General features: G+C 44.1%; 1 protein-coding gene across 1 annotated transcript in view; it reads right to left on the minus strand.

Moving 5' to 3' along the window:
• The window catches only part of DHRS12 (dehydrogenase/reductase 12), a gene marked incomplete at both ends in the record, with an annotated part of 57,701 nt that overhangs the window by 5,242 nt on the left and 40,113 nt on the right, over nucleotides 1-12,346 (minus strand). Inside the window, 1 exon segment of the mRNA XM_080660131.1 lies at nucleotides 11,648-11,750. Within this exon segment, the coding sequence (XP_080516257.1) occupies nucleotides 11,648-11,750 (103 nt within the window).

The raw sequence follows: 12,346 nt of genomic DNA on the forward strand, positions 1-12,346 counted from the left end.
ATCGGGTTGGAAAGTGACGGTGGCTTGCTTGCAGGGCTGCACGCAGGAATAATTGTTTACTACGCTGGGGCGCGGGACGCTGGGACGCAGTCGGAGACACAGAGACGGCTTACTGGCAGCCATCGCTGTTTGCCACACCCTAGCCTAGTGACGCCCTGAGACCCTGCCCTGCACAACCTACAAACCCACCCAAGCTTCAAGCAGCGGCTTTAGCATATGAATGACCTGCCCTATCGCAGCTTAACATAGCAAACTTGCAGCCCGGGTCAGACAGCTCCAAAACCTCCAAACCCCAAGCAAAGAGGAGAAAACTGTAGTTCTCGCTGTAGCTCCTGCTGGGTGGCCTCAGACAGTAGCTGACCTGCACCCCATTGGAGATCCAGAAGCCAGTGTACCTAGTGGTCAGTGTGAGACACCAGATTTCAACTCCTCACATCCATAAGTGACACATTCAAGAGGCAGACTCAGTGAGCACCAAAGCCCCACTGAAACAAGTCCTGCACCATAAGCGTGTCTCCAGCGCAGCAGTTCTTCCATTATAGACACAGCGGGTCCTCACAGCCAATTGGCCTGGAGGTCAATTCCTCCCAGTGTACCAACAGCAATTAAGGCTTACCTACACCAAGACTTTGCACTCAGCCCACAAAGGGGTGTACCAAAGGAGCCCACCTCAGGTGATTGGGGAGGCTGAGCTACTGGCCCCTATAGGTCACCTACCACACAAAGCCACTCCATCAACATAAGGAAGCAGCAAAATGTGGAGACAAAGAAACATGTCATGAATGAAAGAAATGGAGGAAAGCAAACTAATGGATGACATAGAGTTCAGAACCACATTTATAAGGTTACTCAAGAATCTTCTAAAAACCGCTGAGGAACTTAGTGAGACCTTCAAGGACCTTAATGAGAATGCCAAAAAAATGGAAAAGGACCAGTCAGAAATTAAGCATCACTGTCTGAAATAAAGAATATACAGAAATTCAAGTGTAGATCAAAGGACCCCAAGAATCAAACCAAAGATCTGAAATATGAGGAAACAAAAAACACCCAGCCAGAAAAACAAAAAGAAAAAATAATCCAAAAATATGAAGATAGTGAAAGGAGCCTCTGGGACAACTTTAAGCGTACCAACATCCGAATTTTTGGGATGCCAGAAGAAGAGAGAGAGCAAAATATTGAAAACCTATTAGAAGAAATAATGACAGAAAACTTTCCCTACCTGGTGAAAGAAATAGACTTACAAGTTCAGGAAGCACACAGAACCCCCTACAAGAGGAATCCAAAGAGGACCACACCAAGACACATCGTAATTAAAATGCCAAGGGCAAAAGACAAAGAGAGAATCTTGAAAGCAGCAGGAGAAAAACGGTTAGTTACCTACAAGGGAGTATCCATACGACTGTCAGCTGATTTCTCAATAGAAACTATGCAGGCCTGAAGGGAGTGGCAGGATATATTCAAAGTGATGAACAGCAAGAACCTACAACCAAGATTACTCTACCCAGCAAAGCTATCATTCAGAGTTGAAGGTCAGATAAAGAGCTTCACAGACAAGAAAAAGCTAAAGGAGTTCATCACCACCAAACCAGTATTATATGAAATGCTGAAGGGTATTCTTTGAGAAGAGGAAGAAGAAGAAAAAGGTAAAGATAAAAATTATGAACAACAAAATGACATCAAATACATACCTACTAACAAGTGAATCTAAAAATCAAGTGAATAAAAAATCTGAAGAATAGAATGGACTGGTGAATATAATAGAATCAGGGACATAGAAAGGGAGTGGACTGACAATTCTCAAGGGGAAGGGGGTGTGAGGGGTGGGGGAAGAGATTGGACAAAAATCTTACACCCATGGATGAAGACAGTGGCGGGGGGTAAGGGCATGGGTGGGGTGGGGTGGGGAATCAGGTGGAGGGGAGCTATGGGGGAAAAAAAGAGGAACACCTGTAATAATATGAACAATTAAGATTTATTTTAAAAAAAGACTGTCATCATAAGAAGAAAACTGAAAAATACACAAACACATGGAGGCTAAATAACATGCTATTTAATAATGAATGGATTAATGAGATCAAAATAGAAATCAAAAGATACCTACCTGAAAAAAATGATAATAAAAACACAGCGACCCAAAAATCTATGAGCCAACACAAGTTCTAAGAGGAAAATTCATAGCAATTCAGGCTTACCTCAAGAAACAAGAAAATTCTCAGGAGGCAGCCAATTGATGATTCTCTCTCATCACTAATGTTCTCTCTCTCTCTCTCTCCCTCTTCTCTCCTCTCTGAAAAATTTATTAGAAGAAACAAAAAAAGAGAGAGAGAGAGAAAGGACCCAAACAAATAAGATAAAAATGCAAGAGAAATTAAACTGACTCCACAGAAATACAAAGCATTATAAGAAAATACTAAAAACAATTATGTGTCAATCAATTGGACAATCTGGAAGACATGGATAAATTCCTAGAAACACAACCTTTAAGACTGATCCAAGAAGAAACAGACAATCTGAACAGACCAGTAACTACTAATGAAATCATATCAGTAATCAATAAACTCCCAACAAACAAAAGTCCTGAATCAGACGGCTTCACAGATAAATTTTACCAAGTATTCATAAATATTTTACACCTATTCTCAAACTATTTAAAAAGTTGAAGCGGAGGGAATGCTCCTAAGTTCATTTTATGAGACCAGCATTACCCTGATTCTAAAACCAAAGACATTACAAACAAAATTATAGGCAATATCCCTGATGAAATAGTTGCAAATATCTTCAACAAAATATTAGCAAACTGAATTCAGCAATATATTAAAAAGATCAAGTGAGATTTATTCCTGGAATGCAAAGTTGGTTCAATATTCACAAATCAATTAATGTGACACACCAAATAAATGAAGGATAAAAATCTTATGATAATATCAGTAAAAGCAGAAAAAGTTTTGACAAATATAGCATCTATTTATAAAAACTCTCAGCAAAGTGCAAGTAGACAGAGCATACCTCATCATAATAAAGGCCATATATGACAAACCCACAGCTAATATCATACTCACTGGGGAAAAGCTAAAATCATTTTTCTTTAAGGTCAGGAAGAAGACAAGGATGTCCACTTTCACCATTCTTATTCAACATAATTCTTGAAGTCCTAGCCACAGTAATCAGACAAGAAAAAGAAATAAAAGGCATCCATATTGGAAAGGAAGAAGTAAAAATGTTGTTATTTGCAGATGACATATTATATAGAGAGAATTCTAAAGATTACCCCAAAGAGCCATTAGAGCCTAGCCAGAGTGACTTAGTTGGTTGACCCAAAAATCTATGGTACCAAACAGGTTGCCAGTTCAATTCCTGGTCAGGGTACATACCCAGGTTGTGAGCTCAATCCCCAATCCCGCACAGCTGATCAATGTTTCTCTCTCACATCAGTGTTTTTCTCCCTCTCCCTTTTTCTCCCTCTAAGCATATTCTTGGGTGAGGAATATAAAAAACAACAACACTATTAGAGCCCTGGCCTGTGTTCTTCAGTGGTTAGAACATCAGCCCATGCACCGAAGGGTTCAATTCCCAGTCAAGAGCACATACCTGGGTTGCAGGTCCGATTTCCAGCCCCAATCAGGGTGCATGCTAGGGGCAACTAATCAATGTATCTCTTCCACATCGATGTTTCCCTCTCTCTCTCTCTCTCTCTCTCTCTCTCTCTCTCTCTCTCTCCTCCTTCCTTCCTTCCACTCCCTAATAATCAATGGAGCCCAGCTGGCGTGGCTCAGTGGTTGAGCATCAACCTATGAAGCAAGAGGTCACCAGTTCGATTCCTGGTCAGGCCACATGCCTTGGTTGCAGGCTTGATCCCCAGTGTGGGGTGTGCAGGAGGCAGCTGATAGATTTTCCTTTCTCATTGATGTTTCTATCTCTATCCCCTCTCCCTTCCTCTCTCTCGAAAATCAATTTTAAAAAAAAACCTGTTAGAAGATGGCGGCATAGGTAAGCACCTAAACTGCTGCCTCGCACAACAATTTCAAAACTACAACTAAAAGACAGAACGGACACCATCCAGAACCACAGGAAAGCTGGCTGAGTGAAAATTCTACAACTAGAAGGAAAGAGAAAAGCTCACAGAGAATTGGAGGTACGGCAAAGGGTCTTTGTGCACGCAGAGAGGAAGGGCGGCTGAGAGCCTGGCTGACTTTCTCTGGCGGAAGGGGGAAGGAAGACCCCGACCGCACTGAACCCCAGTTCTGACTTCACTGAACCCCAGTTCTGGGCGAGCCCCTGGGGACCCATGCTCTTGTGGGGGGAGTCTGGACTCTTGGGCGGAGACTCAGGAGCTGGGGAAGGCAGAAGTCTGAAGGCGCGCGCGTGCCAGTGCGCACAAAGGCTGCGGAGGTTGCCACAGGCTTTCCCTAGTGGAAGGGAGTCAGAGGCTCCTGACGGCACTGAGCCCCAGTTCTGACTGCACTGGACCCCAGTTCCAGGCGAGCCCCTGGGGACCCACGCTCTTGTGGGGGGAGTCTGGACTCTCGGGCGGAGACTCGGGAGCCGGGGAAGGCAGAGGTCTGAAGGCGCGCACGTGTGGGCAAGGGCAAGGCTGACGGGAAGCCAAGACTGAGACTCCACCCCATCCAAGCTGAGCACAGAGGCTTTTGCAATTTGGCAAGTCTAATCCTATAAGGCTGTCTCCAGCACGGAACTTCTCCCAGCGTAGACACAGCTGATCCTCACAGCCAACTGGCCTGGAGGTCAATTCTTCCCAGTGATACCAACAACAATCAAGACTTAATTACAACAAGGCTGTACACACAGTCCACAAAGGGGTGCACCAAGAGTGTCCACCTCAGGTTAACTGGGCAGGCAGACCCACTGGGCCATATTGGAAACCTAGCACACAAATCTACCTTACCAACTCAGGGAAGCAGTGAAAATGCGGCGTCAAAGAATCAGATCACAAACGAAAGAAATGGAGGAAAACAAATGACTGGATATAGAATTCAAAACCATGGTTATAAGGCTCTTCAAGAATATCCTAGAAAAGGCCGATAAATATAACGAGACCCTCGAAGATATGAAAAAGGACCAACTAGAAATTAAACATACACTGACTGAAATAAAAAATATTATACAGAGACCCAACAACAGACTAGAGGAACACAAAAATCAAGTCAAAGAATTGAAATACAAAGAAGCAAAAAACACTCAACCGAAAAAGCAAAAAGCAAAAAAAAAAAAATCCAAAAAGTTGAAGATAGTGTAAGAAGACTCTGGGACAACTTCAAGCGTACCAACATCAGAATTATGGGGGTGCCAGAAGAAGAGAGAGAGCAAGATACTGAAAACCTATTTGAAGAAATAATGACCGAAAACTTACCCCACCTGGTGAAAGAAATAGACTTACAAGTCCAGGAAGCGCACAGAACCCCAAACAAAAGGAATCCAAAGAGGACCACACCAAGACACATCATAATTAAAATGCCAAGAGCAAAAGACAAAGAGAGAATATTAAAAGCAGCAAGAGAAAAACAGTTAGTTACCTACAAGGGAGCACCCATACGACTGTCAGCTGATTGCTCAACAGAAACTATGCAGGCCAGACGGGAGTGGCAAGAAATTTTCAATGTGATGAATAGCAAGAACCTACAACCAAGATTACTCTACCCAGCAAAGCTATCATTCAGAATTGAAGGGCAGATAAAGAGCTTCACAGATAAGAAAAAGCTGAAGGCATTCATCACCACCAAACCAGTATTATATGAAATGCTGAAATGTATTCTTAAAGAAGAGGAAGAAGAAAAAAGTAAAGATAAAAATTATGAACAACAAATACATATCTATCAACAAGTGAACCTAAAAATCAAGTGAATTAAAAACCTGAGGAACAGAATAATCTGGTGAATATAATAGAATCAGGGGCATAGAAAGGGAGTGGACTGATAATTCTCAGGGGGAAAGAGGATTGGGGGGTTCATGAAGAGACTGGACAAAAATCATACACCTATGGATGAGGACAGTGGGGGGGAGGTAAGGGCAGAAGGTGGGGTGGGAACTGGGTGGAGGGGAGCTATGGGGGGAAAAAGGAGAAACAATTGTAATAATCTGAATAAAGATTTATTAAAATAAAAAATAAATAAATAAATAAAAATTAAAAAAACCTGTTAGAACTGATACATTCAGCAAAGTAGCAGGATACAACATCTAATAGTCAGAAATCAGTTGCATTTTTATACACCAATAACAAACAACCAGAAAGAGAAATTAAGAAAACAATACCATTTGCAATTGCAAAACCTAGTAATAAATTTAACCAACGAGGTAAAAGACCTATGCTCAGTAAATTATAAGACATTGAAGAAAGGAACTCAAGAAGACACAAATAAATGGAAGGAAGAATTAACATCATTAAAATGTTCATACTATCCAAAGCAATGTATATATTCAATGCAATCCCCATCAAAATACAAATGGCGTTTTTCATAGGACTAGAACAAATAATCCTAAAATTTATATAGAACCACAATACACCCCTTATAGCCAAAGCAGTCTTGGGTGGGTATCCTCCCGTGCACTGAAGGGTTGCCGGTTTCATTCCCAGTCAGGGTAGTGCCTGTAACGGGGCTCGATCTCGAGTAGGGGACATGCGGAGTGCAGCCTATGGATGTTTCTCTCTCACATTGATGTTTCTCTTTCTCTTTCTCTTTCCCTCGCCCTCTCTCTAAAAAATAAAATAACAAAAATCTGAAAAAAAAAGGAACAAAGTTGGAGGTATCACACCACCTGATATCAAGGCTGTAGTAATAGAAACAGCATGGTAATAGCATAAACACACACACACATAGATCAATGGAAAAGAATAGAGAAGCCAGAAATAAACTCATACCAATATGGTCACTTAATATATGACAAAGGAGGGAAAATGTGTGATGTGGTAAATATAGTATCTTCAATAAATGGTGCTGGGAAATCTGGACAGATACATGCAAGAAAAATGAAACCAGACCACCTTCTTACACCATATACAAGAATAAATTCAAAATGGATAAAAGACTTAAATGTAAGACTCGAAACTGTAAAACTAGAAGAAAACACAGGCGATAAAATCTCTGACATTGGTTTAAGTCATGTTTTTGGATATATTTTCTCAGGCAAGGGAAACAAAAGAATAAATAAATGAGGCTACATCAAACTAAAAAGTTTTTGCGCAGCCAAAAAAAAAAAAAAAAAAAAAAGCCATAATAAAATCAAAAGGCAGCTTACTGAATGGGAGAAGATATTTGCCAATGATATATCTGATAAGGGGTTAATATACAAAATACATAAGTAACTCATACAAGTTAATTTGATTAAAAAATGGACAGAGGACCTTAACAGGTATTTCTCCAAAGAGGACATACAGATGGCCAATATGCATGAAAAAATGCTCAATGTCACCAATCATCAGAAAAATGCAAATTAAAACCACAATGAGATATCATGTCATACCTATCAGAATAGCTATCATCAATACATCAACAAACAACAAGTGTTGTCAAGGACATGGAGTAAAGGGAACCCTTGTGCCCTGTTGGTGAGATTGCAAATTGGTGCGGCTGCTAGGGAAAACAGTATGGAGATTCCTAAAAAAAATAAAAAATAGAACTACCCTATGACCCAGCCATCTCATTTCTGGGTGTTTATTGGAAGAAATCCAAAACACTAATTCAAAAAGATATATGCATCCTTATATCCATTGCAACATTATTTGCAGTAGCCAAGAAGTGGAAGCAACCTAAGTGTCCATTGATAGACTGTTGAATAAAGAAGTGGTACATATATATCGGCCATAAAAAAAAAAAAGAATGAAATCTTACCATTTCTGCAACATGAATGGACCTAGAGGGTATTATGCTAAGTGAAAGAAGTCAGACAGAGAAGACAAATAGCATAAGATTTTACTTATATGTGGAATCTAAAAACAAAAATAAACAACAACAACAAAAAGACAGAAAGAAACAGATACAGAGAACAAACTGATGATTGACAAATTAGGTGAAGTTTGGGGGCACTGGGTGAAAGGGGGGAAAGGATTAAGAAGTACAAATTGCTAGTTATAAAATAGTATTGAGGATGTAAATTACAGCATGGGGAATATAGTCAATAATATTATAATAGCTATGTGTGGTGCCAGGTGGGTACTAGAGTTATTGGGACGATCACTTCAAATGTTATATAAATGTTCTATACACATGAAACTAATATAACAGTAATTGATATGTCAACTGTAATTGAAATTTTAAAAAATTTATAAAAGAAAAACATTTGACATCTTCTGTGGTACCACTCAGAGAGGACAAGTGTCCACATGCTCAGGCCCCTGACCAGGCCTCCCTCAGGCTTCTGTGTCCACGCCCTAGAGGCTCAGTCACTCTGCGACGTGAGGACAACAGATGGCAGACTATACCTTGACCCAGATGTTAGAGCCAGGCAGTGTGCTTGCCAGCACAGATTCTGTAAGCAGACGGGTTGATGTGGTGCTGTCAGGGTAAGGTACCTGGGAATATAGAAGGTTGGGGGCTCTCCATGGCCTGAAGGAGCTCACCTTGGTCAGGCAGCCTCAAACATATCTCCATTAGGAAGTGAGAAGTATTGAGGAGCCACACTCTCCCAACACCCCTAGCCTGGGTCTTTCCTGGTGTGCTTTGCTGAGAACAGCCTCTTGCATTTACAGCAGGAGACTGCAAAGCAGATGCTAATCTGTGCCAGGTCTCCTGGACACCACAGAGCACCAGATGCACCTTTTCCTATGGGGTGTGGGTGTAGCAAAAATTCCGTCATAAGGCAGGTATTGTTTTGGAGCCTGATATCTTCATTTAATGATACAGTGCAACTTTCCTTTCCCAGACATTGAAAGACGGCAGAGTTTTCAGGTTTGAACAGCTTTCTTGTACAGATGCTCCATAATTTATTAACTTGTCTCCTACCGTTAGTGCTACCATGAGCAACCTGTTTTCTATATCTTTTATTATTTCTTAGCATAAATTCCAAGGATGATTATACAAATGTTAAGGCTTCTAAGAAACTGACTTTCAGAAAGGTGACTGCCTTGTATGGCAGTGCCTGCCTTCCCTAAACGCTGTGGCCAGGCCCAGCTGGGATGGCTCACCTCTCTGTGCCTCAGTGTCCATCTGTAAATGGGTGTGATAGCTGTGCTCACTCAGAGGGACTGTGAGGACACATCCCCACAGCGCTGAGGGGAGCCCTGGACACCTGGGTGTCCTGTGGGGTCGGTTGCTGTGGCTGCTGCTGTTCAGTCCCCTGGCTTGGGGAGGAGGAAAGAGCTGCTGGGAGTAAGGAGTTGGGAGGGGCAGATCAGAAGAGAGCTCAGCTCTCCTTCCCTGCTATTCCAACACCTTCCAGATCATTCCAGCTGTCTCCTTTGTGATTATTTGCCTTTGTGCACTCATGATTTCCAGAAACCTGGGTAGTGGTGAGGTGTAGAGTGACCTCCGGCTGGCTTCCCTCGGCCCCTGTTCCTCCTCTGTGACACTGCAATGCCAGGGCTCACCAGCTCCGCCATCACTGGCCACCGCAGTCAGGAGGGCACATAGCCATGCCAACCCCAGGCTGTGCACCAGGCAAAAGCTCCTTCTGAGGACCAGGCTTCTCCCTTTCCACCCAACCTGCCCCTCTCAGTGGAAATGAAGCAATGCCTTAGTCCTCGTGACACCCGTTTTAGGTCATTCCTGGAAAGATTCAATCCTGTGGCTGCGCAGATATTTTTAGATAAAACGCAAGCGACATGAAAATGAAAGGCTACTGGTACAGCCTAGCTGGGAATGTCAACCCAGCCAGGACGCATAAAGGAGAAATGGATGCCTGGTGCGCTGGGGCCACTGCTGGCTGGGAACCACCTGCTGCCTCTGGACAGGGTGAAGGATGCACAAATGGGAGAGAAGTCTCCCTCAGTGTGAGGCCAGGGAGCTGGCTGCCGAAGCACAGGAGAGACCCCTGCCTGCCCAGCTCAGGACCCCACAGTGTGCACAGCCAGCGGTCCTCAAACTTTTTAAACAGGGGGCCAGTTCACTGTCCCTCAGACCGTTGGAGGGCCGGACTATAGTTTAAAAAAAAAACAACTATGAACAAATTCCTATGCCCACTGCGGGCCCGGGACTAGTCGGCTGCTAAGCAGGACAGGCAGCGGCACCTGGAGGGCCGGATAAATGTCCTCTGTGGGCCGCATGTGGCCCGCGGGCCGTAGTTTGAGGACGCCTGGTACACCTTCTTCCCCAACTGGATCTTCACCAAGACGGCCTGACTGGAGCCCTGGGCTGTGGCCCGCCCCCTCGCAGGAGGTGCGCCTGAGACAGAGAATGAAGCAACAGCAGAGAGCACGCTGCCTGGGACTTCTCCAGCCTCCTCCCCTCCGTGGGATTAAAGCCCCTGGGCTCCCAGATCCTCCGCTTTCCCAAGTTGCATGTGTGACTATTCTGGGCATATGCTCAGCGAGGGCAGGGTCTGTGCCGCTGGCTCTTGTACCTCAGGCCCCCAGCACAGGCACTGAGTGCGTGTCTACTCATATGTGAACTAACTCCTGCTTCAGAGCGTAGGAAACATACTGAGATGCTTAGAGAACGTATCAGTTGCACATTAAAAAAAAAAAATCATTAAAGACCCCACTTAAACCTCAGCTGTATCGAGCTATTGGCCGGTCTCAGGGCAGTTTGACACGCTCTACAAAGAACTCCAACTGGGCCTTGTTTATGAGGAGCAAATGCTTTGTTCCATGTCCCCTTAGGGAAGCTTTAAAGAACTCCAGCCCTGCCCGGCCAGCGTGGCTCAGTGGTTGAGCGTCAACCTATGAACCAGGAGCTCACGGTTCCATTCCCAGTCAGGGCACATGCCCAGATTAAGGGCTGGATCCCCAGTGTGGGGCGTGCAGGAGGCAGCTGATAGGTGATTCTCTTTCATCACTGATGTTTCTATCTCTCTCTTTCTCCCCCTTTCCTCTCTTAAATAAATTTAAAAAAAAAAAAAAAGAACTCCAGCCCTTTCAAACGTCAGAATTTTGAGTCATGAGAAGTAATCCCCAGATTTGCTGGCGGCTCACAAACAGGGAGCCCACCAGGTGAACGGAAGGGAGAACTGGCATGGGGGGCTGTATAGCCGGCTTTGTGGGATAGCAGCAGGCTTTCTGTAAGAATAGGCCCTTTCATTCTTCAGAAGTGAATGTGTGTCCCCTTCAAAGTTAGTCCGGGGAACCCAGAGTTGTTCCTGTGGCGTCTGCCTGGCCAGCTGGGCACTGGCCAGAGGAGAGGAGGGACCTCCCACAGCCCTTGTTCTGAGCTATGCTGGGCAAGGCCCCCTCTGCCAGGCTTCTGTTCATGGTCGCCAGCTCTCACCATTTTCTCTGTGGGCTGGGAAACGCCGCTGAGAAGAGAAAGGCGTCAGCTCTGGTGGCTTCCTCAGGAGTATGCTGAAGGCCCACCCCGCCCCCAGCCCCGAGGGCCTGAGCAGGGCTGTGCTCGCTGCTGCTAAGATTTCTCTCCTAGCCAGGGAGCAATTTCAGGTGCTGCTGTAAATTCCTGAAGTCCAAATTAATGCATATCCCAGAATAAGCCTTTCTTGGCAAAGAGCCCATGTGGCACATTAATAAAATGCAGTCTTGAGAAAAGACTGTTTTGTGCATAGACCGCAGTTCCATTAAAGGCTGTCCTTTCTGACTGTAGATCATTGGTATTCAATTTCTGAACCAACATTCTGTCTGAGGAGACTGTTTTCTGCAATGAATATAATGGAAATTTACAAACAGAAGTTTATAATACCCTCTCATTCCTTTTCTCTGTCACTCAGTGTATTAGTTTCCTTGTTGCTGTTGCAACAAATGACAAACTTAGTAGCTTAAAACAACACTAATATATTCTCTTATAGTGCTGGAAGTCAGAGGTCTGAAATGGGTCTCAGGGGCTAAAATCGAGATGTTAGCGGAGCTCTGTTCCTTCTGGAGGTGTCAGGGGGAGTCCGTTCCTCACCTGCTCCAGAGCCTGCAGGCCATTTGCACTCCTTGGTGTGTGGCTGCACCGCCCCAATGCCCTCTGTGTCCATGTCACTCCATTCTGTGACAATGCCTTCCTGTCTCCCTCTTATGATGATGTCACCTTGTAATACGTTGGGCCCCCCTGGATAATCCAGGATACTGTCCGGATCTCAATAGCCTCACCTTCATCACTTCTGCAAAGTCCCTTTTTGCATGTGAAGGTGAGATATTCTCAGGTCCAAGAATCACACATAGACACTTGGGGGCAGGAGGGCATTATTCTGCCCGCCACAGCAGAAAAAAAGGCAGCTTACACAAACTGCCTTCTTCCTGATTTCT

This window comes from Plecotus auritus (genome assembly GCF_963455305.1).
Source record: "Plecotus auritus genome assembly, chromosome: 3".
Taxonomy (NCBI): domain Eukaryota; kingdom Metazoa; phylum Chordata; class Mammalia; order Chiroptera; family Vespertilionidae; genus Plecotus; species Plecotus auritus.